The sequence below is a fragment of the Salmo salar genome, chromosome 09 (assembly GCF_965601325.2).
Source record: "Salmo salar chromosome 09, fSalSal1, whole genome shotgun sequence".
Classification (NCBI taxonomy): Eukaryota; Metazoa; Chordata; class Actinopteri; order Salmoniformes; family Salmonidae; genus Salmo; species Salmo salar.
In genome coordinates this window covers 130,392,473-130,419,622 of record NC_138299.1, presented here as the reverse complement: position 1 = coordinate 130,419,622, position 27,150 = coordinate 130,392,473, and the positions used below count along the sequence as shown (strand labels likewise).

At 43.7% G+C, this 27,150-nt stretch overlaps 2 protein-coding genes across 3 annotated transcripts; both read left to right on the top strand.

The window, feature by feature from the left end:
• The first annotated feature begins 657 nt into the window (after positions 1-657).
• On the top strand, positions 658-15,354 carry kpna4 (karyopherin alpha 4 (importin alpha 3)). Its single transcript, XM_014214567.3, has 17 exons — positions 658-894; positions 3,517-3,561; positions 3,900-3,989; positions 4,481-4,510; positions 4,602-4,654; positions 4,974-5,069; positions 5,372-5,457; positions 5,644-5,730; positions 5,868-6,037; positions 9,066-9,110; positions 9,298-9,429; positions 10,147-10,275; positions 12,295-12,399; positions 12,518-12,589; positions 12,719-12,881; positions 13,014-13,108; positions 13,222-15,354. The coding sequence occupies exons 1-17, from the start codon at positions 826-828 to the stop codon at positions 13,318-13,320; spliced, it is 1,566 nt and encodes a 521-aa protein (XP_014070042.1). The 5' UTR covers positions 658-825; the 3' UTR covers positions 13,321-15,354.
• Positions 15,355-15,841: 487 nt separating this feature from the next.
• LOC106612909 (tripartite motif-containing protein 59) lies at positions 15,842-27,126 on the top strand. Of its 2 annotated transcripts, none has more exons than XM_014214569.3 (2): positions 15,842-15,894; positions 18,692-27,126. In XM_014214569.3, the coding sequence occupies exon 2, from the start codon at positions 19,062-19,064 to the stop codon at positions 19,587-19,589; it is 528 nt and encodes a 175-aa protein (XP_014070044.1). In that variant the 5' UTR covers positions 15,842-15,894; positions 18,692-19,061; the 3' UTR covers positions 19,590-27,126. The 2 variants fall into 2 exon arrangements, 1 of the variants encoding a protein (XP_014070044.1); XR_014378886.1 differs by lacking the exon at positions 15,842-15,894 and having other exon boundaries at positions 15,902-22,975; positions 23,058-27,126.
• Positions 27,127-27,150: the final 24 nt, after the last annotated feature.

Sequence of the window (27,150 nt, the reverse complement as noted above, 5' to 3'; positions counted from 1 at the left end):
TGGTATAAATATCTTACTTTCGCTAATTATAAGTCATAGCTAGCGTTAACGACTAACTTTAACTTACTGTTGTAATGTTACTAGCTATCTGCTTGTAGCCTATTCTGAATGTCCATTCACATTGTTAACGTTAATGTATTAATGGATATAGATATGCTGTGTAATTTAGTATATCGTATGTTGTCCTTGTGCGTAATATTGTAATTATAAAAGATTGTGAAGTTAAATAAAACTTGACATTTGACATTGGCAGTTGGTGCCTAGCGACATTTATGATTGTTGCCATAGTGATTACTATTGATAGTTTCAGGGTCCAAAAGTCATTAAAACATAACTTGATATGTATTACTGATGGGCAGCGATATGGAATTAGTCTATATCGATATCTATATATCAGTATAGAACTAGTAACTATTAAGGTCTAACGCTTTACCAGAATGGACTCATTGACAGATCATAACGTTAACGTTACTCAATCATGAGACTATAGAATAACTTTCATGCCCACTATTTGTAGAATTTATTGCTAATAATAATCGGAGATACAGTGTGGTGGTCTGAACTACCACAGCGCAACCTAGTGAGGGTTTAATAGAATAATAACCTATTTCGCAAGACCAATGAGTGAGCAATAAGGGGAATTCCCCACCCTTCTACGCCAGAGCGAGGCTGTGCCTCTACCACCGGCATTCCCAGTATGCACCGCGGACAGACCAGCAAAAAATAGTCCGGTAACTGAAAGGCCTGAGAAAAAAAGAACTTGAAAGGGGTAGCTGCTAGCTAATTAATTTCTAACGGTGTTAAAATATAGCTAAAATTGCTAATATGGCTGACAACGAGAAACTAGACAACCAGCGGCTGAAGAATTTCAAGAACAAGGGTCGCGATTTGGAGGTAAAGTATTCTGATTCCGTCGAGGGGTCCTTTTTCGTATGCGCTATTTTGTGGTTTGGGGCTGCGCTGTGTGACGTCGTTTGTAATTTTCAGGATCTGGAACTTTGCACCCAGCCCAAACCAGGCCTTATCTGATCGTCAAATAGATCAAGTAATTTCTATCAATCCACCCGACTTTCTGAACCTGAATAAAAGTAACCATCAACACGTGAAACGTCCCATGCTAACCGAACTAGCAATGACTTCCAGTTCCATCTAAGCTAGCTAGCTAACTACAGGCCGTGATAGCAAACACGCTGTTCGATATAGCTAGATTTTCTATTCGACTGTCATCTGAAATGTAGTTAGGTACCTGTGTCAGACAGCCCATCGACTTTGGTGTTCAGGTTTGGAATTGACATACCTAACCACATCTTTTCGGGGGATAATTTGATTAACTAAACGAGATTCGTATCCCTTTCAAACAACAGCGCTAGTCAGCCGTCTCAGTGGTTTGGATTAGTTAACGTTAGTTAGCCAGTTATAGTACCACCCATCCCCGACTAATGTTGTACTTTGCTAGTTAACTAATTTATACGCAATTATCAGATGGTATACATCGTTAGTTATATCAAAGTAGCCAATACAATGTTGAAACTAGTAGGTAACGTTGGCTAGATAACTAATGACCTCAAAGAGAAAATTACGCAGTAAGAACCTCAACTATACTAGCTAGCTGGTCAGCTAAGTTAACCACCCTACTGCATTTGTCATTGAACTTTATATTCGTAGTTTGTAGTGTCAAATGTAATGGTAAATGTTTACCTTATACTAGTTAGCAGCGTCCTTAGCGACAATTCTTTAACTATTTTAAAGGAGCAGGTCTCGAACCCTCGACCCTCTAGCCCGAAGTCCAGCGCGCTATCGACTGTGCCCCAAAAGCATGCTCAAGCGGCAGAGCCGAAATCCGCGTTTATAAACCCAGGGTCGTTAACACTATATCTAGCTAGCCAGTACCCATTGACGGTAGCTAGGTTAGTATCTAACTTGCTAGCGTAGCTCATCAAAACAACGGCGGAATTTAGCTGGTCAGGCCCCCTTTACAGGCCTTGGCAGACCCATAACGTAAGTTATAACCATTGTGAGGTAGATGGATAGGCAACAAGTGTAGGAGAGTTTAACATTAACGTTACATTATACTAACCAGTGTTTTCCCTAGTTTTGGAACACAACACCGGAGTCAGTCTATTGGTTGGACTCCCTTAGTTGTAAATCGTTCTAGTGGGTGGCGACAAATGCATATGTATAATCTCTAGGAACTCTATTTATCAGATATATTGTGAAATGTTACCCTCGCTATCAAATAAAAATCTTAATCTAACTTTTGACCGAACTGCACAATATTCATGCTGTGTACTGTGGTAGCAAGTCTCGTGTGTGTGTGTGTGTGTGGTCTAATGGCAGCCCACTGTCTAACTAAACAGGAATATGGTGCTGTTCAGACGAAAGTTGGATTCAGACGTTTATTTGATAGCAGGGACACATTTCACTTTTACATCTGGTATGTAGAGTTCCTAGAGATTATACACATGCATTTGTTGACAGGGAATGTTTTTTTGGGGGTTAAGCAGGCTATATCGTGGTAGGGTTATTTTACACTCTGGGAGTCCAACTAATACAGACTCCTGATGATGTGTCCCAAAGCTAGTTTGCACCCCATCTGGAACGGTCTGGGGGAGAGGGCATCACACCAACACCCAAGGCTTCTTCAACTTAGCTACATTTTCAGTTCAAACTAGTGGAAGCAACATGATTATAGGCAAGGGAAACAGATGATAGAGGAACACCTATACCAGCTAGGCCTATGTGTTATGGTGTTTCAGCTAGATGGTCAGGAAATCATGTTGTCTTTGTATCCGGTTTAACAACAAGTGCCTGCCTCTTTTTAATGAAGTAATATGGCTAGTTAACGGCAGGGGCATTGTGTGCGGCGGGAACAAGCATATTTCTTGAATAACAACTAGTGTGCATAACTAGGCTAAATCACACCAAGACATGATAGAAGTGCTGAACTGTCTCCCACTTCACTGTGGAGAGGGAATATAAGCATTTTCTAAGGAGGAAATGGGTAGTGCCCTTCTAGACCGAAGGAAGAATATAAATTCATCCGATCATGACAAATGGCCAAAGGCCAGTATGTTATGACAGCAAATTACTTAATAAGGCCTTATCAAAAATGTAATGTCTGTCAATCAGGTGCTTGACAATGGTCCCTCGTATTACCACCCAATATTAACATGAACCATAACATACAAAACACCAGCCCTGGAGCAGTTGAGATCTGTGGTAAGTCAGTCTATATGGAAATCGTGTCAGTGTCATAATTTGAGTGTGAGCTGGTGATTTCAGGCATCGGTATAACAGGCTGCTTCTATCACTGTGCCATCCATGGCTGTGGATGGAAACGAATGAACAATTGGACTCTGAACAGCTCTAGGCATGAGTACACCGGATGTCGTCATCTCTTCATATTGGGAGGATAAACATCTCATTTATGTTTTGGGCTTGTGGAAGTATCAACAAACAATCAGGCACACAGTGTATATTTGGACTAGGCTAATGTATGCGTTTCCTCCCCTATAGACGATGAGAAGACAGAGGACGGAGGTGGTGGTGGAACTGCGCAAGGTAATCATTCACTTTCCTTTAATCTGTCAGACAAGATACAAATGCATTTCAATCAGGTTATTGAAGATGAGTTTAAAGGGATACTTCGGGATTTGTCATTGAGGCTCTTTAACTACTTCCCCAGAGTCCGATGAACTTGTGGATACCATTTGTATGTCTGTGTCCTGTCTGAAGGTAGTTTTGCGAGCCAATGCTAACTAGCGTTACCCATAGCGCTATGACTGGAAGTCTATCTAGCATCCCGAAGTATCCCCTTTAAAATTCCTGTTTAGTAGTTGAGCATGTTGCCATGCTGATACATGTATGTTAAGACGGCTGCCTTGCCCTGCTCTATGCAGAACAAAAGGGACGAGCACCTTCTGAAGAGGAGAAACGTGCCCCACGAGGACATCTGTGAGGACTCTGATGCCGACGGAGACTTCAGATCGGTACGTGGCTCTGTTCAAATACTTTGAAAAAGCATCTTTCTGTCCTTCCTTGAAGTAATGACTGATGGGAATTAACAGGGGATTGAGATCTATGGTAAGACTGAGTTCCTAGAACTGTTAGCTAAAAGATATCCACATGCAGTCCAAATCAAATGGGAGGGGACCTCTTGCTGTTGCAGTAAAAAATATGAACTAAATAGGATGAATATCGACTGTACTGTTTTTTTTCTTTTTCATTCTTTTTTCCCCCGTTTTTTTTGTAATGATTTGTGACATTCAAAGTTTTATCCATGTTGACACTCCTCAGGGACTGGTTAGTGTCTCCATACATTCTGACTTATTTTTCCCGGTCAGGACTGCCTCTTAAGACCTGACTAATTACCCTGAGGTGTGGCCACAGTGCAAACAAACGCATGACAATACCTCTGGCCGTGTTTGACATTGGCAAAATAAAATTGTTCCCTAACCAAGTACCTACTTTTATCTTGCAGCAAAACACCTCTCTTGAAGCAATAGTACAAGTAAGTGCATCTCACTTCCATGTTTGAAAAATGTCTTCGACACTGATTTCCTTCCCATGTATGTGATCCCCTGTGTGCTATTGTGTTGCAGAATGCCACCAGTGATAACCAGGGAGTTCAGCTGAGTGCCGTGCAGGCTGCAAGGTAGGAACTCTCTCCTCCTACACCCGGCTCTGCTGGTTGCCATGGTGATGCACACTCAAACATGGTTCCAAAAACCATCTCTAGAATGTTGTGCAGTTAATTGTTTCATGGTTTCCGGCGAGCATGCTGCGTCATTGTCACCGGTTTTGTGTAAGCGTTGTGCGATTGTATTTCTATGACGTGTCTGTACTCAACAGCACCGGTGTTGCGCAACAGCTCAATGTCTACATTTCACATTCCTTTATTTTGTGTCTGTGTTTCAGTGTGTTTTGACTATCTTAAGTGCAATTGTGTGAAATAATAACTTTTTCTTCTGCAGGAAGCTGTTGTCTAGTGACCGTAACCCTCCCATAGATGACTTGATCAAGTCTGGCATTCTCCCCATCCTGGTGCACTGTCTGGACAGAGATGACAAGTAAGCAGGGCTTTACTTTGTTATAGATATTCTGTCTTGCATAACACAACAGTGGTTGTGACCTAAGCATTGCTGCAGTGAATGTATGCTAAGCATCATTGCACTGAGAACAGATCTTTTCAGATGATGATGAAAGTGCAAATGTCAGGATTTTCTAGAATCAGATGTGAGGATTGTCATAACCCTCGTATTACCATAACCCTTTCCATTTCTCGTTTCATCACTCTTTGTTTCTTTATCCCTCCCCTCTCTTTCTCTCTCTACCCTTTTTTCTTTCTACCTCATCTTACTCCTGCCTCCAGTCCATCTCTACAGTTTGAAGCTGCCTGGGCTTTGACCAACATTGCCTCAGGAACCTCAGAGCAGACCCAGGCAGTGGTCCAGTCCAGTAAGTACCAGCTCACGACCTCGGTGCTACCACTGCCAGCACTCTCTGGGGGCTAGGTGGGATTTTCGATCGTCATGCCTACCAAGTCTTGGATTTGTTGTTTATGTGACCCTGAAAAGTAGATTATTTGTGGTCTTTGGTGATTGAGTTAGCTATTGAATATTGAGAGTACTTCCTCTCCTGCAGATGCTGTGCCTCTGTTCCTGAGGCTGCTGCACTCTCCTCACCAGAACGTGTGTGAACAGGCGGTCTGGGCCCTGGGCAACATCATAGGTGAGTCTGGATCCTTCACTATGTGTCTGGGACACTAACAATGGAGGCAGATTTTTTTTTTTTAGGAATGGCTCAGGGATTCTCTGATGTTTGTCTCGAGGCATTATCGGTGAGTGTTTGAAACCGTCTGTTCGTAGGCGATGGCCCCCAGTGCAGGGACTATGTGATCAGTCTGGGCGTGGTGAAGCCCCTGCTGTCCTTCATCAGCCCCTCTATCCCCATCACCTTCCTCCGTAACGTCACCTGGGTCATGGTCAACCTCTGCCGCCACAAGGACCCACCGCCACCCATGGAGACCATCCAGGAGGTAAGAGAGGGAGTGTGTATGCCACCTGAGTTATGGTCACTGTCCTGGCAAAATGACCTGAGGACACTATCCAGGAGTTACTGGCTCTGTTAGTTTGTCTCTGAATCTCTCTCTGTCAGTGTGTTGTTGAATCTGAGCATTATTTACAGTAGTGTAAAGTGTGTGTCCCTGGGGTATATGTAACCATCTGTCTATCCTCCTAGCTCCTGCTGTACATTCCTGTTTCCTGCCAATGTCACTCTCCCCTCATGTGAGAGATGGAGGAATTGATCAGTAGTTGGCTGGTTGTCAGTGGGATGAATGGAGGGAGGGAGCGAGCAGGATTAGTCAGTACCCAGCAGGTGTGCTCCTAAGCTGGGGAAATGAGGGCTGATTTAGTGCTCAGAGCGGCATGTCTGTGGAAGAGGCACCACTGCTGGATAATACTGGACCATGTCTCTAAACTGCCACAAGCCCCTTATAAAAAAGGCGTGGGAAATTTGGATCCTTATCGCTAAGAAGAATCCCTAATCGAAAACAATCGCAGTTCAGTTATCACAAAACATATTATTTTCAGTCTTCTAGCCTAACTAGATGATGGGCTATAAAGGCTCTCCCCTTGGACGCCCTCCTCCTCCCTCCGCTGACCTCACTCAAGCCATGAACTTTCTCAACCTTCAGTCTCTTGTCCGTCGATCAACTCATGATGATTATGTTGTTTTTAATTTGCTTGTTTTGTTGTTGCTTTAAATCCGTTTCAGATTTCTGTATGTACTGAATCACGCTATATAAGTTTAATACATTTAAGTTGTGTAATTTGAAGGTAGACTCGGTGATATGAAGTAGATGCAGAAAGTAAACAGCATATAGTGGGTCAATTTTTGCTCAAGGCTCTCCACTGTTTTGGTGCCCTGGCTACCACCCTGTGAATGGCGTGAAGTGAACCCACGCAGATACTGTGTGTGACCGTCAGAGAGCGAAGTGTTCCATCTCAATATCCTAACCTATTCAGTGATGATGGGCCCTGCTTTACTGAAGTTGTGAGACATGGCAAGCCCCAAACATTGTGAGATACAGCTTGGCTTGGTGGGCGACCTGCCTATACTGTGCCCCTCCCCTTTCTCTCCGTCCCTCGCTAGCTCGTGTTTGTGTTCTCGGAAGTACGGCAACTAATCCGTCTCCGCCGTTCCAAAAATACTGAATCTTAGGAGTCGAGTTCCTAGTGGAATCTAATCTTGACAATCGGAAATGGGAGTCAATGTGCAAGGAGTTGGAATCAATTATTTTGGAGATGACTCGCCACCACTACGTACGTCATCATCATTAACAGTTGGGAAAATGACAGGGAAAGGCAAGCAACAGCAGTTACAGATGAAGTCGGAAGTTTACATACACTTAGGTTGGAGTCATTAACTCGTTTTTCAACCACTCCACAAATTTCTTGTTAACAAACAATCGTTTTGGCAAGTCGGTTAGGACATCTACTTTGCATGACATAAGTAATTTTTCCAACAATTGTTTACAGACAGATTATTTCACTTATAATTCACTGTATCACAATTCCAGTGGGTCAGAAGTTTACATACACTAAGTTGACTGCCTTTAAACAGCTTGGAAAATTCCAGAAAATGATATCATGGCTTTAGAAGCTTCTGATAGGCTAATTGACATCATTTGATTCAATTGGAGGTGTACCTGTGGATGTATTTCAAGGCCTACCTTCAAACACAGAGAATCTTTGCTTAACATCGTGGGAAAATCAAAAGAAATCAGCCAAGACCTCATAAAAAAATTGTAGACCCCCACAAGTCTGGTTCATCCTTGGGAGCAATTTCCAGACGCCTGAAGGTACCACGTTCATCTGTACAAACAATAGTTCGCAAGTATAAACACCATGGGACCATGCAACCGTTATACCCCTCAGGAAGGAGACACGTTCTGTCTCCTAGAGATGAACGTACTTTGGTGCGAAAAGTGCAAATCAATCCCAGAACAACAGCAAAGGACCTTGTGAAGATGCTGGAGGAAACAGGTACAGAAGTATCTATGTCCACAGTAAAACAAGTCTTATATTTCAACATAACCTGAATGACCGCTCAGCAAGGAAGAAGCCACTGCTCCATAACGCCATAAAAAAAGCCAGACTACAGTTTGCAACTGCACATGGGGACAGAGATCATACTTTTTGGAGAAATGTCCTCTGGTCTGATGAAACAAAAATAGAACTGTTTGTCCATAATAACCATTGTTATGTTTGGAGGAAAAAGGGTGTGGCTTGCAAGCCGAAGAACACCATCCCAACCGTGAAGCACAGGGGTGCCAGCATCATGTTTTGTGAGTGCTTTGCTGCAGGAGGGACTGGTGCACTTCACAAAATAGATGGCATGTGGATGGAAAATTGTGGATATATTGAATCAACATCTCAATTCATCAGTCAGGAAGATAAAGCTTGGTCGCCAATGGGTCTTCCAAATGGACAAAGGCAATGCTACCAAATACTAATTGAGTGTATGTAAACTTCTGACCCACTGGGAATGTGATGAAAGATATAAAAGCTGAAATCATTCTCTCTACTATTATTCTGACATTTCACATTCTTAAAATGAAGTGGTGATCCTAACTGACCTAAGACAGGGAATTTTTACGAGGATTAAATGTCAGGAATTGTGAAACTGAGTTTACATGCACCTTAGCGAAATACATTTAAACTTCCAACTTCAACTGTAAGTCCTGTATGGTAATACTTTGACAAGTTGAATGAGAAGTGAAGGCCAACTTTCTGAGAGGTACAGTAATGGTAGTACAGGTGCAATGCTAACCATGTGATGGGGTCGCTCTGAAAACCGTTGCTGGCAGCAGCACACCCGCATTGAGAATTCACATGGAATTTTAAGAATATTTTTGTGTTAACAGAACCCCCTCCAAAAAGGCTGTTTTTAAAAATTGTCCAGTTGTCACATCCATAGTGGGAATATCCTATTCCTGTAATTTTGTTGGCATCTCCCTCATTGACTATCTTGCTCTCTCCCTCCTTTTTTTTCTCTCTCAGATTCTTCCAGCTCTCTGTGTGCTGATCCACCACACTGATGTTAATGTGAGTATTCCTGAATCTCCATGATGGTATCCAGAAAGAGACAACCTGAATAGTAAAAGTTGACATTGATAATATTGTTAGGGGTTTTTTCTCCACATTTAATAGCCACAAGCAGATATTGATATATGATCCATGTGTTGATGAATGAGAGTCAATATTTAGTTTTTGGGACCTTTGACCCCTGTAGATCCTGGTGGACACGGTGTGGGCTCTGTCCTACCTGACGGACGCCGGCAACGAGCAGATTCAGATGGTCATCGACTCGGGCATCGTGCCCAACCTGGTGCCCCTGCTTAGCCACCAGGAGGTCAAAGTCCAGGTACGGAGACACAGATGCTAGTGGGCCATGATCTAGGATCAGCTTAGCCTCCCCAAATCCCATCATTAACCACAAAACTGTCTGTAGATCAGCATCTAGGAGCAGCTTCATCCTACTCAGTGGGGCTCAGGAAGACCGCTTTTGTAAGGACTGAGCCGTTACCCTACCATAGCTGTTTTTACAGATGTGATGGAATCAGATGGGTGTGTAAGCAATATGGCGGTGGCTTCTCTATGCTCATTAGAAGGATAGGTAGAGCATCATCATATTACTTACCCCCTATCAGTTTCCTTCAGGTCTGCAAACACTGATGGGGGTGTGGCTAGGGGTGGTCAAGTACTTGGAGACCTGTGCACTGCGGTAGCAAGGTACAGTTACGTTTGGGGGGGAGCAAGTGTTAGGAAAAGAGCTCTTGTCCTGAGCTGCAGTGTTTTGACTGGAGACGGATTCCTCTCTGGCCTGTTTTGGGGGGGGGGGGGGGGGAGGGGGGGGGAGGTAAGTTGACCCTAGATGATACTGCTTAGGACTTGGATGGGTCTTACTCCTGATCCCCAGTCTGGTGCTTACTGTGCTGATATTCATACTCAAGTCATTCTTTGGGTGGTGGTTGCATTTATTGGTTGGTTTGCTTACTTTAGTTAGTTGCATAAATGTTCATTGATGCTTGGAGTTGTTTGTATTGACTGCTATGTGGAACTCTTGTGTGTGTTTCTCTAGACGGCTGCTCTGCGGGCAGTGGGCAACATAGTGACTGGAACAGATGAACAGACCCAGGTGGTGCTCAACTGTGACGCCCTGGGACACTTCCCCTCTCTCCTCACACACCCCAAGGAGAAGATCAACAAGGTAACACGCCGTGAAACACACTCCACACCGCTTCACCTTGCCACAGCACAGCAGGTGTGTCAGTGGGACTGATCATGCTAGAGGTGATGATATCAGAGACATGGTGCTAGTGTGAATGCTATATGAATCACAGTAAATGGGGATACAACTATTAGTTAGGTACTCACACCATGGAAGAGCTGGATCAAGAAGCTGATGGAAATTGCAGTTTAACCTCTATGTACCCGTGGTGCACTCCATCAACAGCAGGTGCATTTCAAGAGCGGCAAATTTGAATCCAAATAAATGTCAAAATTCACATTTTTCAAACATACAACTATTTTACACCCTTTGAAAGATAAACATCTCCTTAATCTAACCACGTTTTACGATTTCAAAAAGGTTTTACGGCGAAAGCATAAATTTAGAGTATGTTAGGACAGTACATTTACAAGAGTTGTGTGTAATGTTTTGTCAATTCAAAGACAGGGTCACCAAAACCATAAAACCAGCTAAAATGATGCACTAACCTTTTACAATCTCCATCAGATGACACTCCTAGGACATTATGTTAGACAATGCATGCATTTTTAGTTCTATCAAGTTCATATTTATATCCAAAAACAGCGTTTTACTATGGCATTGATGTTGAGGAAATCGTTTCCCTCCAATAACCGGCAGTCAAGTCAGCGTCACAAATTAAATAATTAAAATTAGAAAACATTGGTAAAATATTATATTGTCATTTAAAGAATTATAGATTTACATCTCTTGAACGCAATCAACTTGCCAGATTTAAAAATAACCTTACTGGGAAATCACACTTTGCAATAATCTGAGCACTGCGCCCAGAAAAATACGCGTTGCGATACAGACTAGACGTCATGTTGGGGAGATCGAAAATACTATGTAAATAATCCATTACCTTTGATTCTCTTCATCAGATGTCACTTCCAGGTATCACAGGTCCATAACGAATGTAGTTTTGTTCAAAAAAGCTCATCATTTATGTCCAAAAATCTCCGTCTTGTTAGCACATGATCTAAGCCAGCCGGACTTCTCGTCATGAACGAGGGGAAAAAATATATTTACGTTCGTTCAAACATGTCAAACGTTGTATAGCATAAATCATTAGGGCCTTTTTTAACCAGAACATGAATAATATTCAAGGTGGACGAATGCATACTCTTTTATAACGTATTGGAACGAGGGTACCCAACATGAACTCGCGCGCCAGGTGTCTAATGGGCCATCATCGTTCCATGGCTCTTGTTCGGTCAGATCTCCCTCCAGAAGACTCAAAACACTTTGTAAAGGCTGGTGACATCTAGTGGAAGCAATAGGAAGTGCCAAAATATTCCTCAGCCCCTGTGTTTTTCAATGGGATAGGTTTAAAGGTAATACAACACATCAGGTATCCACTTCCTGTCAGAAAATGTCTCAGGGTTTTGCCTGCCAAATGAGTTCTGTTATACTCACAGACACCATTCAAACAGTTTTAGAAAATTTAGGGTGTTTTCTATCCATATGTAATAAGTATATGCATATTCTAGTTACTGGGTAGGAGTGGTAACCAGATTAAATCGGGTATGTTTTTTTATCCAGCCGTGTCAATACTGCCCCCTAGCCCTAACAGGTTAAGTACATTTTTGGGGTGGTCTGGGACAGTGGGTAGAGTATGGTGTGCGTGTGTGTGTGTGTGTGTAGTATTTCTGGGTGGAGGATAGTGGGCGTTGAAGATCCATGGGTCTCTGCTGATATCGGAGTGCATCTGAGGCCTGTCTCTCCCTCAGTGACTGAGCCAATGATTAGGGCCTCACAACCGCCCCTGCCCAGCCTCAGCTCTGAGCAGGCCCCTGGAGTCTGATCTAGCTTGGTCCACACTCCTTTGAATTCCACATGGGAACTAATCATCATGTCTGCAGTCCTCCTGACATATGCACACACTGACTCCTTATTCAGTCTCTGTAAGCCCTGCCTCTATCACACAACACTTGAAGGAGTAGTCAGACTGAGTACTGCTGTTCTCCCATCCTGCAGGAGGCAGTGTGGTTCCTGTCCAACATCACAGCAGGCAACCAGCAGCAGGTGCAGGCCGTCATCGACGCCAACCTGGTACCCATGATCATCCACCTTCTGGACAAGGTCTGTTTCATGAGTTTCACGGCTTCATTCATCACTTCATCAGCGCTTTCTGTCACACAAAATGAAGCAGTACTGAGAATCTCATGTTGGTGAAATATTAATACAAATGTTTTTGCAGGGAGACTTTGGAACACAGAAAGAAGCAGCCTGGGCCATCAGCAACCTGACAATTAGCGGGAGGAAGGACCAGGTGAGCTCCACTAAGGCCTACCCGCTTTACCACATACACCTCACCTGACATCCATACACTCAAATTGCCACTTTGTAAAAAATGTATTTTGTAAACACTAAAGCTGACCCTTCTCCTCCGGTCCTGTAGGTGGCGTACCTGATCCAGCAGCAGGTGATCCCTCCCTTCTGTAACCTGCTGACCGTGAAGGATGCTCAGGTGGTGCAGGTGGTCCTGGACGGACTCAGCAACATCCTCAAGATGGCCGACGACGAGGCCGAGACCATCGCCAACCTCATCGAGGAGTGTGGAGGTGAGCGCCCAGCCCACTGTGACCTCTCAAACATAATTGTTCCTACCTACTGTTTATGTTGAAGTATAGTGTTTCTAAGTGGCTGTGTAGATTTGACTGCTGAGCCATCTCGCTCTCTTCCCTGCCCCTCAGGTCTGGAGAAGGTGGAGCAGCTCCAGAATCATGAGAATGAAGACATCTATAAACTGGCGTATGAAATTATTGATCAGTTCTTCTCATCTGATGATGTAAGTCAGTTCACTAATATGGTCATGTTTTGGTTGGGGAAGGTACTGCATACTACATTGTGGGGAATGTCTTATTGGTATAGATTATTAACTTGTTATTGTCTGATGTTCAGATTGATGAAGACTCCAGCCTGGTTCCGGAGGCGATCCAGGGGGGAACGTACGGCTTCAATTCCTCCACCAACGTGCCAACAGAGGGGTTCCAGTTCTAGAAGGCATCTCGGGAGTCTGGAGTTTTGTTCGCGATGCAGCACTCTGTTCAACATTAAACAAATTAGGAGAAAAAGAGAGCGAAAGAGTGTGAGAGAAATTAGATCCATTGTGCTTGGCTCGTGGGATCCGTGGCTGCATCTTATCTGAGAAAATGTGTGGATTTCGTTTGGCATTCCAGGGGAACCAGCCCAAATGAAGTTTGAGATGGCGAGTGGGTGTGAGTGAGTGGCTACATGTTGCAAAAAAACAAACATCTACATCGAATGCGTTGAGACATGCCAAGTAACTTCCATGTTATTGGAGCTGTCGACTAAAACGGAAAACTACTACAATGACAACAAAAATGCGGTGTCAGCCCGGGAGAACCAAATACATCAAAATCAAGAAATTGAGGCAACAAATCACAAAAACACAAAAGGAAAACCAACAAAACAAGCATAAGATGAACCATATGACAATTCTGCGGTCCTCCGACCGGAGGGGGCGCCACTTGTGCGCCCATCCCCCAATCGGCCACGCCATCAGACGTGTGTGTGAATGGACCCATTGTGTATGAATGTCTGGACTCAGTGCTGAGGAGCCAGGTTCATCTCCTCCAACCAGAGGCCCTCGATGGGGCGTCTCCCCCCCGCGGTGGTGGGCAGGGCCAGAGTCCAGCTGCGCGTGTGCGAGAGAATGGACGAGTGGCGTGTGTGCGTGTCTGGAGAGTGCAAGAAGACTGGATGTGAACGCATGCAGAGAGAAAAAAATACATAAGAGTAACAAAACCGAGAAGCGCAAACGAAGGAAAATGCAAGAAGAAATTCTGCCTTCTAAAGAGGCAGATACAAATCCCTGAAAGGAAGAACTTTGGAAATGAAAAAAAAAATAAGACGACATCATAAGGGTTTTGATTGTTTTAATAGTTAAGTTAGTATTAATTAACACTGGGCAATGCTTTTGGCAGGTGGAGCAGTGGGTGCATTGTATTCAGATGCATTTGTCGGCTTTTCTTTTTGCATCCAGTGTACAATTTTTATTTTTTTCCCCCCTGCTTTTACTTTCATTGCTTATGGTGATAAGGATCATTTTCCACCTTCCCACAATAACCATACCTTTGCACCAGATATGGGTTTGATGCTGTGAAATTCTGACATGACTATTGTCAACCAAATGACTTATATACTCCCCTAGCATGATTTAATGTTTTTTTCTTTCTCTTGAAGCAAAAATCACTGCTTTGCAGTATTGTTGCCATAGCTTTGAGCTTTGACTTATCATAAGGGGAAATGAAAAATGGCAGTTATGTAACATCGATTCATAACCTTTGCATGTACTAAACTATAGCACAGTTAATTAAAACATTTTTTTTTTTGTTTCTTTAGGCTGTGTACACAGTAATTATTATTTTTTTGTAAACTGTGCTGTTTTAAATGTTACATGTCTCCCCCTCCCCTACTGACCTAAATTTCTGATTTGAAGATTAATCTGAACAGTTTTGCACATGTACTGCAGAGTGAGAGGCCTGAAGTCGTTCAAAAGGTGTGGTTAGACTCTCAAATCATACCTGCTAACACCAACAATATGCATCATCCAACCACAATCTTGTTTTATATTCAGTTGTAGCCATGATCAACTCATGTTGAGCCATTTTAGTGAATTTGAGAAACATTTTTTTTTAAGGGGGGGCAATAATTGTTCTGCCTCTGATGTTGAGGCACCCCTGAGTTGGGGAAAGGTAAGTATCGGGGATTGGACCCCCTAGCCTCGACAAGGTGTCTCAATTATACATGTTGAGCCTTATTCCTTAATCTAAAACTCATGAACAAGTTTGCAGTACCTCCCAACCCCTTGCTCCTTCCCCCTCTTTTCCATTTAGGTGCACAATCTTTCCTTTCTGTTGAACATAGGTTTTTTTTTTTTTAGCAGCAGCAGCATTCCTTGTTAGCAAAGATGTGGTTTCAAAAAAATAAATGGAATGGAAGAAGTTGGTTATCCTGTTGAGTTGGATCTACAGGCTAGGTTGTCTTCAAGAAAATAAATAGTGAAACCTACAGGTATGGTCTGTCTTTTTGTGTTGTTGCCTCAGAGGTTTCATTTAGGATCAGATCTGGCATTTCAATATCTTTGTCAAAAATAACGTCCTTGATGCAGTGCTATGGTGAAAGAAGTTAAGCATAAGTGTATATATTTTTTTCTACATAAACATCTTATCTACCCAGACACGCATGCTCACGCCTCCATCCCTAAAGCCTGCATGATTTTGCCACTTGCCCATAAATTGTATCAATTAGTTTTTCTCGGTCGCTCAGGCTATCAAATAAAATATTAGATTATCCATTTTGTTAATGATGGCGGATTGATTGATTTCTAAGTTTTTCGTGTACGTTTTTTCAAGATTAGTATCGTCAAGCCATTGGGTATCTCACCTTTTTGGTTGCTTTACCAGTGCACTTGATTTCAAGTTTCTTAGAGGCAGGCACATGATTGGAAATAGGCTGTTGTAATTCGCATGCGCACTGAGATACTATAGTCAGGGACCAAACCGAGGACGGATCGGGATCTTCTGCACTTATTCGCGAAGTCCGGGCATCGTGAGTTTTAAAAATAACATACTGTACTTTGAAATGATCGATCCAAGTTTGAAACCGTTTTGAGTTTGATTAAAAATGCACAGTAACCTCGTTGAAATGCAGCCCAAATAACCAGCTGTGTCAGGCAGATACTGGTAGGCTGGACACTACGTTTTTAACAGTGTTTTTTTCTGATAACTAGTTATTTGCATCCGCCGTGGAGCCCAGTTTCATAATATTACCATATGTCCCAGCTGCTTGCCGTAGTTGGAAGTAATTACGAAAAAACATGCCTTATTTTAGGGCATGTTTCACAATGCCAGCTCCTATTAGTTCTATTGAGCACCGTGGAACCTACTCTCATTCGGAACGTTCTATTCCCAGTTTGTTGTTCCACGTCACAATGCCTGCTGCCCACGTTGCTCGTAGTTCAAATGCAAACAACACATTTCCTCATGCAACTCTGAGATCCCATTGTTCACTATAGGGACATGTATGCATGTGTCTATTTAGCCAATATCTCGCTTTTTTTTTATTTTAAGTCGGACACCATTTGTTAATCAGGATGATCTCTTTCTAATTAGAGTTTGGCAGCGTACTCTTGCTGTCATCGATCGCTAGACCAGAAATAGTCAAGTTCACTTTTTTCCCTACCTCGATATGCAGACATAAGCACACTTGGCACCATCAATGTGCGGATGTTGACTTTCTACATGAGTTATGTCTTAAGTCCAAAGAACAGATTGTAGTGGTAAAATAAAAAGGTATAAATTATTTGGTATTTGCTATTTAGGCGAAATTCAGCGTCACTCCAGTCAAAACAGGCTCTGCGATCGTTCGATTCCACCATTTGCTATGGGCTCGCTAGTGTTCCTGCTTAGCCAACGTTCTTTTGCCATTTTTCAGCATTGGGCGAATTTTGACTCGGTTCTATTTTCCAGCCTATACTGGCATCACTGTTTTCTTCCAAAAGCAAAAACTTCCGGCAGCGTTTTTAGTGTCTCAATGCTTTTATTTTGGTAATTAAGATATTATTTATGCCAGAAATATTACGTGTGAACGATGTCCATGTTATAGGCTACTATGTTACAAGCTATGTCTATTGTTGTACATTGCCAACAGTGCCGCACAAATAGGAAGTTAACACTTGTAGCCTAAATTTCGTAATAAATCCAAATTAATCAACACCTTTAAGCGAAATATCATTCTAGACCTGGTCAGACCGCTAAACTGTCAATATTATTTCAACAAGAATAGTGTCACTCAGGTGTTGGGCAGCATCACGTGAGCAATCTAACTTGAGGTGCCAATTGAACAAACTGCTCTTGTACAGTTAGTTCAGTGCAGCCTGCCACCAAAATGAGTAGGCTCTTCAAACCCCCACAGTATCAATGTAATACAGTACTAGTAGTCTTGATCTCTGGTAGCTGGCGCTTTCACTGTTTCCTACATTTATTTGTTCCGTTACATTTCAGGTAATTGCACTACACTAGCCCAACGGACTGCATTATACTGTAGTTGGGCAACCTGTCCCAGGAAAACCACTCTTTAGTCATTTTGTAACCAGGGCCAGTTTAAGGCATAATTTGTAGTAATCCTGTCCAAATACCGACCGGGCACGCAGGACACATGCCCAGGGGCCCTGACCTGCACGGGGCCGCCATTGACTTAGTCACTCATGTCAGGGCATAAGTCATGGCAAAATGTGTAGAATTGCAGGAAATTAGCTTTAAAACTGCAACATAAACAAAATCCCTCTGCCCCATGGCAAACCATGTAGAATTTCATGAAATGTGTTATAAAATTGCTACATTTTCTTTCCGACCCATGGCAAAATGTGTAGGACTGCAGGAAATTAACTTTAAAATGTAAATTCTGTTAGGAGGGACATTTGCCAATAATTGTAGTGCCCTACAAACCTATACATGGGTTAGACCGAGACTGTAGAAACTGCAGATCATCCGGTCAGTTTGAAATAGCTTCTAGTGGTGAGGTGAGAGTCATCCGGTGTGAAGTCGTCATCCACTGCTATCCAGGTTTGGAGGTACTGGTTTGACAGTCATTTTAATATGCTGGTAGGCCACATAAGTACCAACCACAACTTTGCAGGTTGTCATGAAACGACTCCACATTTTATTTAACTAGGCAGGTCAGTTAAGAACAAAATATTTACAATGACAGCCTACTGCGGGGATTAAAAATACAAATATAGGACCAAACAAAGACAACACTACATAAAGACAACATAGCATGACAGCAACACAAAACATGGTACAAATATTATTGGGCACAGACAACAGCACAAAGGGCAAGGTGGAGACAATGCATCACATGAAGCAGCCACAACTGTCAGTAAGAGTGTTCATGATTGCGTCTTAATGTCGAGATGGAGATAAAACTGTCCAGTTTGAGTGTTTTTTTGCAGCTTGTTCTAGTCGCTAGCTGCAGCGAAATGAAAAGAGCGACCAAGGGATGTGTGTGCTTTGGGGACTTTAACAGAATGTGACTGGCAGAACGGGTGTTGTATGTGGAGGATGAGGGCTGAGTGAGGCCTAAGTTTTTTTGAATAAAAAGCATCAACCAGTGGGTCTTGCGACAGGTATACAGAGTGCAGTGATGTGTCCTATAAGGAGCATTGGTGGCAAATCTGATGGCCGAATGGTAAAGAACAACACCTAAAGAACCAAACACTCACTCATCAACAATTGGTTTACAAATAGCAAGCCAAGTGAGGTTGTAGTCTGTCACGACAACTCAAACCTTTGAAGTTCCGTCTTGATTTAGAATACGCAAGTGTTGTCTGCTTCTCCAATTTCAGGCTAAACGATGCATTGAATTGCAAGGGAAGAAACAAGCCAGGTACGCAGAGCCTCATTGTCCCATCACCTCAGCATGGATAACCTAGAGGAGGACCTGACATGGTCAGTGTGCTATTCCCTCTTCGCTGATCCTCGGGTCCTGCCCTGCTCCCACACCTTCTGTAAGTCCTGCCTGGACAACGTACTCCATCTGGCGTCCGCTGCGGCTCCCACTCAAGTGCCCCAACTGCCAGTGTTTTAGAGCTACCACCAACGGGTGTTGACGCATTGCCCATAAATATCTCCCTCCACGCCATCATTGAGAAGGAAACCATTTGTTTAATACGTTTTTATTTGATCTTATGCCCCATCTTAATAGTGTACAGTATAATGAAGTGGTATATCATTTATTTTATTCCCATCCTTACCTGTCAGTTCCAGAAGGACAGCCACCCACGGCCCCCCTCCTGCCCTGAGCATCACCGACAGCCCCTCAATGTCTACTGTGTCCAGGACCACCAGCTCATCTGTGGCTTCTGCCTAACAGTGGGCCAGCACCAGGGACATCCCATCGATGACCTGCAGGCAGCCTTTATCAGGGAGAGGCAGGCGCCCACTCACCTGCTGGCGAGGCTCTCAGAGCATTTTGTAGTCTTCTGGATAGTTTACCTGAAGTGTTATTTCCTGAAGGTATGTGAGCAGGTGGAGCAGGATAAGGCCAGCTGTGAGGGCCTAGTGAGGCAGGACCAGCAGGCCGTGGAACAGTACTTCCAGGGGCTAGAGCTTGCCAGGAAGAAAGAGCCTTTCATGGGGGCCTTGGACACCACAAGCGTGGAGGTGTCTCTGGCCTATGATCCACTCATCCAGAAACTGAAGGAGCTGCAGGTCGGTGTTGCCTGGGTCGCCGGGCAGAGGTGATGTATCAGTTTATTTCAAATAACATTTTATTTGTCACGTGTCGAATACAGCCTTACCGTGAAATGCTCACTTACAAGCCCTTAACCAACAATGCAGTTCAATAAATAGTGAAGAAAATATTTAGTAAATAAACAAAAGTCGAATCAAAAAGTAACAAGAAAATTACATACCAGTAACAAGGCAATATACAGGGGGTACTGGTACCGAGTCAATGAGCGGGGGTACAGGTTAGTCAGCGTAATTTGTAATGTGACAATGCATATAAATGCTAATAAACAGCGAGTAGCAGCAGTGTAAAAACAGGGGGGGGGGGGGGCTGGTGTCAATTTAAATAGTCCTGGTGGCCATTTGATTAATTGTTCAGCAGTCTTATGGCTTCAGGGTAGAAGCTGTTAAGGAGCCTGTTGGTCCTAGACTTGGCACTCCGATACTGCTGGCTGTGTGGTAGCAGAGAGAACAGTCTATGACTTTGGTGACTGGAGTCTTTCACCATTTTTTGGGCCTTCCTCTGACACCGCCTAGTATATAGGTCCTGGATGTCAGGAAGCTTGGCCCCAGTGATGTACTGGCCCGTATGCACTACCCTCTGTAGCGCCTTACGGTCAGATGCCGAGCAGTTGCCATATCAGGCGGTGATGCAGCCAGTCAGGATGCTCTCAATGGTGCAGCTGGGGACCCATGACAAATCTTTTCAGTCTCCTGAGGGGGGAAGTGTGTTGTTGTGCCCTTTTCACAACTGTCTTGGTGTGTTTGGATCATGATAGTTCATTGGTGATGTGGACACCAAGGAACTTGAAACTCTCGACCCGCTCCACTTCAGCCCCGTAGATGTTAAATGGGGGCCTGTTTGGCCCTCCTTTTCCTATAGTCCACGATCAGCTCATTTGTCTTGCTCATATTGAGGGAGAGGTTGTTGTCCTTGCACCACACTGCCAGGTCTCAGACCTCCTCCCTATAGGCTGTCTCATCGTTGTCGGTGATCAGGCCTACCACTGTTGTGTCGTCAGCAAACTTTATGGTGTTGGAGTTGTGCTTGGCACATGCACCCCTGAGGGGCCCCAGTTTTGAGGATCAGCATGGCAGATCTGTTGTTGCCTACCCTTACCACCCGGCAGTGGCCCGTCAGGAAGTCCAGAATCCAATTGCAAAGGGAGGTGTTTAGTCCCAGTGTACTTAGCTTTGTGATGAGCTTTGTGGGAGCTATGGTGTTGAATGCTGAGCTGTAGTCAATGAACAGCATTCTCATAGGTGTTCCTTTTGTCTAGGTGGGAAAGAGCAGTGTGGAGTGCGATTGAGATTGCGTCATCTGTGGATATGTTGTGGCGGAATGCGAATTGGAGTGGGTCTAGGGTTTCCGGCATGATGGTGTTGATGTGAGCCATGACCAGCCTTTCAAAGCACTTCATGGCTACCAACGTGAGTGCTACGGAGCGGTAATCATTTAGGTAGGTTACCTTCGCTATCTTGGGCACAGGGTGATGGTCTGTGAGAAACATTAGGTATTACAGACTCAGTCAGGGACAGGTTCAAAATGTCAGTGAAGACTCTTGCCAGTTGGTCAGCGCATGCTCGGAGTACACATCCTGGTAATCCATCTGGCCCCACGGCTTTGTGAATGTTCACCTGTTTAAAGGTCTTGCTCACGTCGGCTACCGAGAATGTGATCACAGTCGTCCGGAACAGCTGGTGCTCTCATGCATGCTTCAGTGTTGCTTGCCTTGAAGCGAGCAAAGCAGGCATTGAGCTCGTCTGGTAGGCTCGTGTCACTGGGCAGCTCGCAGCTGGGGTTCTCTTTGTAGTCGGTAATAGTTTAAGCCTTTACACATCCGACAAGCGTCAGAGCCGGTGTAGTAGGATTACATTTTAGGCCTGTATTGACACTGACTGTTTGATCGTTCGTCTGAGGGCATGGCGGGATTTCATATAAGCATCCAGATTAGTGTCCCGCTCTTTGAAAGCGGCAGCTCTACCCTTTAGCTCAGTGCGGATGTTGCCTGTAATCCATGGCTTCTGCTTGGGATATGTACATACGGTCCCTGTGGGGACGACGTCGTTGATGCACTTATTGATGAAGTCGATGGCTGAGGTGGTATACTCCAATGCCATTGGATGAATCCCGGAACACATTCCAGTCTGTGCTAGCAAAACAGTCCTGTTGCGTAGCATCCACGTCACTGGTACTTCCTGCTTTAGTTTTTGCTTGTAAGCAGGAATCAGGAGGATAGAATTGTGGTCAAATTTGCCAAATGGAGGGAGAGCTTTGTATCCGCCTGTGTGGATTAAAGGTGGTCTAGAGTTTGTTTTCCTCTCGTTGCACATGTGACATGCTGGTAGAAATGAGGTAAAACGGATTTAAGTTTGCATTAAAGTCCCCAGCCACTAGGAGTGCCACTTCTGGATGAGCATTTTCTTGTTTGCTTATAGCCTTTATACAGCTCGTTGAGTGCTGTCACAGTGCCAGCATCGATTTGTGTTGGTAAATAGACGGCTACGAATAATATAGATAAGAACTCTCTTGGTAGATAGTGGTCTACAGCTTATCATGAGGTATTCTACCTCAGGCCAGCAATACCTCGAGACTTCATTAATGTTAGACATCGCACACTAGTAGATATAGAAATAGACACACCCCCGCCCCTCATCTTACCAGGCGTAGCTGCTCTGTCCTGCCGATGCACGGAGAAGCCAGCCAGCTTTATATTATGCGTAGCACCGTCTCGGTGAAACTTAAGATACAGTTAATGTCCCATTGGAAGGATAGTCTTAATCGTCCAGTTTTTTTCAAATGATTGCACGTTGGCCAATAATACGGAGGGTAGTGATGGTTTACGTACTCTGTGAATTCTTACAAGGCACCCCACCCTCCTCTTCCTCAATCTTTTCTTCACGTGGATGACAAGATTTGGGCCTTGTCGACAAAGCAGTTAATCCTTCGGTCGGACATATTGAAGAAAAAAATCTTTCTCCAGGTCGAGGTGAGTAAATGCTGTTCTGATGTCCAGAAGCTCTTTTCGGTCATAAGAGACGGTAGCAGCAACATTATGTACAAAATGAGTTGCGAAAAAAACTAACAAAATAATACAGTTGGTTAGGAACCTGTAAAAACAGCAGCCATCCCCTCTAGCACCATTATCACTTTTACCAGTATTTACCTGTAATAATGGATTTAATGCTTTTGACCAATTTACAATTTTATAGTCTTCTGGATAGTTTACCTGAATGTGTGTTAGCAGCTGGAGCAGAAGGCCAGCTGTGAGGGCCTAATGAGGCAGGGCCGGCAGGCTGTGGAACAGTACTTCCAATAGAGGCTTTCATGGGGGCCCTGGACACCGCAAGCGTAGAGGTGTTTCTGGCCTACGATCCACTCGTTGAGGCTGGAGCTGCAGGTAAGTATAGCCTGGGTCAGTGTTATTGTCATGACAATACTTCCTCACCTTTGATTGTATATTATGCCACCCTTCCACACAGGAGGAGCAGCTGGACCTGTTGTCTCTGGGCTCGGCTGTGGAGGACAAAGACTCTCCCCTGGTCTTACCGGAGAAGTTCTACCTGTTCTGGGAGGTGGAGGTACTGGTAAATCCACCCTTGCCCAAAGTCCTATCCCTCTCCATCATCCTTGTGCTGCTGAGTACCATCGAAGGGCTGGTGGAAGAGCTGGTGCCTCGGTTCTTCTGCTGTGCCAAGCCCACCATTCTGGTGACGGTTCTTGAGGCAGGGAGTCACCCTGGAGGCTGGGCCCATGATCTGTTGCTGCAGCTCCAGCCCACTCCCCCTGTGGTGCTCCTGCTGGCCGTGTGGGTGAATCCTGTTGGGGGAGCATCTCTGGGCTTCTCCCTGCTGTCCAAGCTTAGATGGTACACGGCCTAAGAAGCGAACTGACCGCCTCACTATGGGAGACAGCAGGCTTCCTGTACGCACAGACAGTGGAGGTGCAGCTCTTCTCCACACTGGGGGAGAACACATACCAACAGCTGGCATCCTTCAAGCTCATGACAGAAAGACACATGGGTCTTCACTTCAGGAAGGACCCAAGCACCTGGTGATGTAAGGTTATACTCCTTTGGTTTGGAATTAACCTCCCTGGGCAAGGTGGGACGTTTGCGTCAACAGCCAGTGGAATTGCATGGCACGAAATACAAATACCTCAAATGCTATAACTTCAATTTCTCAAACATATGACTATTTTACACCATTTTAATCTCGTTAATCTAACCACATTGTCCAATTTCAAAAAGGCTTTACAGCGAAAGCAAAACATTAGATTGTCAGGAGAGTACCCTGCCAAAAATAATAACAGCCATTTTCAAAGCAAGCATATGTCACAAAAACCAAAACCACAGCTAAATGCAGCACTAACCTTTGATCTTCATCAGATGACACTCCTAGGACATTGTTATTCAATACATGCATGTTTTGTTCAATCAAGTTCATATATCAAAAACCAGCTTTTTGCATTAGCATGTGATGTTCAGAACTAGCGTACCCACCGCAAATGTACTAAATTACTCACGATTAACTTTCACAAAATACTTTAAGAATTATAGATACAGAACTCCTTTATGCAATCGCGGTGTCAGATTTTAAAATAGCTTTTCGGCGAAAGCACATTTTGCAATATTCTGAGTACATAGCCCGGCCATCACGGCTAGCTAATTTGACACCCGCCAAGTTTGGCCCTCACCAAACTCAGATTTACTATAAGAAAAATTGGATTACCTTTGCTGTTCTTCGTCAGAATGCACTCTCAGGACTTCTACAACAAATGTTGTTTTGGTTCGAAATAATCAATAGTTATATTGAAATAGCTTGTTCGTGCGTTGAGGTCCCTATCCGAAGGGTGACGCGCGGGCGCATTTCGTGACAAAAAAATTCAAAATATTCCATTACCGTACTTCGAAGCATGTCAAACGATGTTTAAAATGAATTTTTATGCGATTTTTCTCGTAAAATAACGATAATATTCCAACTGGGCAACGTTATATTCGTTCAAAGAGAGAAAGAAAAACATGGAGTCCTCTCGTGCAAGCGTGCTCCAGTGTCAGTGCTCCCTGCCTGACCACTCACAAAATCTCCTGCTGTTTTTCGCCCAGACTGCAGAGCTCTCATTCCACTTTCTGGTGCCTTCTGAGAGCCACTGAAAGCCTTAGAAAATGTCACGTTACAGCAGAGATGCTGTATTTTTGATAGAGATGCCCTAGAAGGAGAACAAATTGTCAGACAGGGCACTTCCTGTATAGAATCTTCTCAGGTTTTGGCCTGCCATATGAGTTCTGTTATACTCAGACACCATTCAAACAGTTTTAGAAACGTTGGTGTTTTCTATCCAAATCTACTAATTATATGCATATTCTCGTTTCTAGGTAAGAGTAGTAACCAGTTTAAATCGGGTACGTTTTTTATCCGGCCGTGAAAATACTGCCCCCTAGCCCCAACAGGTTATGGCTTATGGTTAAATATAACAGCATCTGCTGAATGCATTTTGTGATTTTTGAAAAGTTTGGTTTTCACTTTCTGTGAAGAGCTTTAGCTGGGGTCAGGGTTAGTTCCAGAAGTAACACGTGTTTTCTGTCAACTGTATCCTGCTCCATCAGGAAAGCTCCAATCACTAGGCACAGTTAGCATTAACCTGTTGGGGCTAGGGGGCAGTATTTGCACGGCCGGATAAAAAACGCAAACGTCCCACCTTGCCCAGGGAGGTTAAAGTACAGCTTTTTCAAAGACATTCTATAACTCTACATGTAGTATACTGTAATAAATAATACTATAGAACTGACATTTAACCTTCACCAGAAAAGCCTTCTGTTAAATCAAGTCAACTACAATGTGTACTTAAATGTTTCTTACAATAATCTCGTGATGCCTCTCAAATTAATGGGAAGACAGGACAAGTCTCCATCTCAGGATGAGTGGTTTGTGTGTTCCTCCAGCGATATCCCAATTGTAGTGCACTTACAGTTGAAGTCGGAAGTTTATACACCTTAGCCAAATACATTTAAACTCAGTTATTCACAATTCCTGACATTTAATCCTAGTAAAAATTCCATTTTAGGTCAGTAACGATCACCACTTTATTTTAAGAATGTGAAATGTCAGAATAATAGTAGTGATTTATTTCAGCTTTTATTTCTTTCATCACATTCCCAGTGGCTCAGAAGTTTACATACACTCAATTAGTATTTGGTAGCATTGCCTTTAAATTCTTTAACTTGGGTCAAACGTTTTGGGTAGCCTTCCACAAGCTTCCCACAATAAGTTGGGTGAATTTTGGCCCATTCGTCCTGACAGCTGGTGTAACAGTCAGGTTTGTAGGCCTCCTTGCTCAGAAAATCTTTTTCAGTTCTGCCCACAAATGTTTTGTGATGGCCACTCCAATACCTTGACTTTGTTGTCCTTAAGCCATTTTGCCACAACTTTGGAAGTATGCTTGGGGTTACTGTCCATTTGCGACCAAGCTGTAACTTCCTGCCTGATGTCTTGAGATGTTGCTTCAATATATCCACATAAATGTCCTTCCTCATGCCATCTATTTTGTAAAGTGCACCAGTCCCTCCTGCAGCAAAGCACCCCCACAACGATGCTGCCACACCCGTGCTTCACGGTTGGGATGGTGTTCTTCAGCTTGCAAGCCTCCCCATTTTTCCTCCAAACAGAACAATGGTCATTATTGCCAAACAGTTCTATTTTTGTTTCATCAGACCAGAGGACATTTCTCCAAAAAGTACAATCTTTGTCCCCATGTGCAGTTGCAAACCATAGTCTGGCTTTTTTATGGCGGTTTTGGAGATGTGGCTTCTTCCTTGCTGTGCGGCCTTTCAGGTTATGTGGATATAGATACTTTTGTACCTTTATTCCTCCAGCATCTTCACAAGGTCCTTTGCTGTTGTTCTGGGATTGACTTGCACTTTTCGCACCAAAGTACGTTCATCTCTAGGAGCCAGAACGCGTCTCCTTCCTGAACGGTATGACGGCTGTGTGGTCCCATGGTGTTTGTACAGATGAACGTGGTACCTTCAGGCGTTTGGTTCATCCATGGGAGCAATTTCCAGACTTGGTCTACTTTTTTTTCTGAGGTCGTGGCTGATTTCCCCATGATGTCAAGCAAGAGCCACTGAGTTTGAAGGTAAGCCTTGAAATACATCCACAGGTACACCTCCAATTGACTCAACTGATGTCAATTAGCCTATCAGAAGCTTCTAAAGCCATGACATCATTTTCTGGAATTTTCCAAGCTGTTTAAAGGCAGTCAACTTAGTGTATGTAAACTTCAGACCCACTGGAATTGTGATAGTGAATTATAAGTGAAATAATCTGTAAACAATTGTTGGAAAAATTACTTGTCATGCACAAAGTAGATGTCCTAACCGACTTGCCAAAACATTTGTGGAGTGGTTGGAAAAACAAGTTAATGACGCCAACTTCACCTGTATCTTGTGAGGAAGTTGTTCAGTAGTTTTTTTTTTGCATAAGCAGTGCTTGCTAGAATTGTCAGTGAGGCATGAAATATCACTCAGCTCCTCACTGATGAACATAGCCAGTCTTCAGGGTTTTTACCTAAATGATG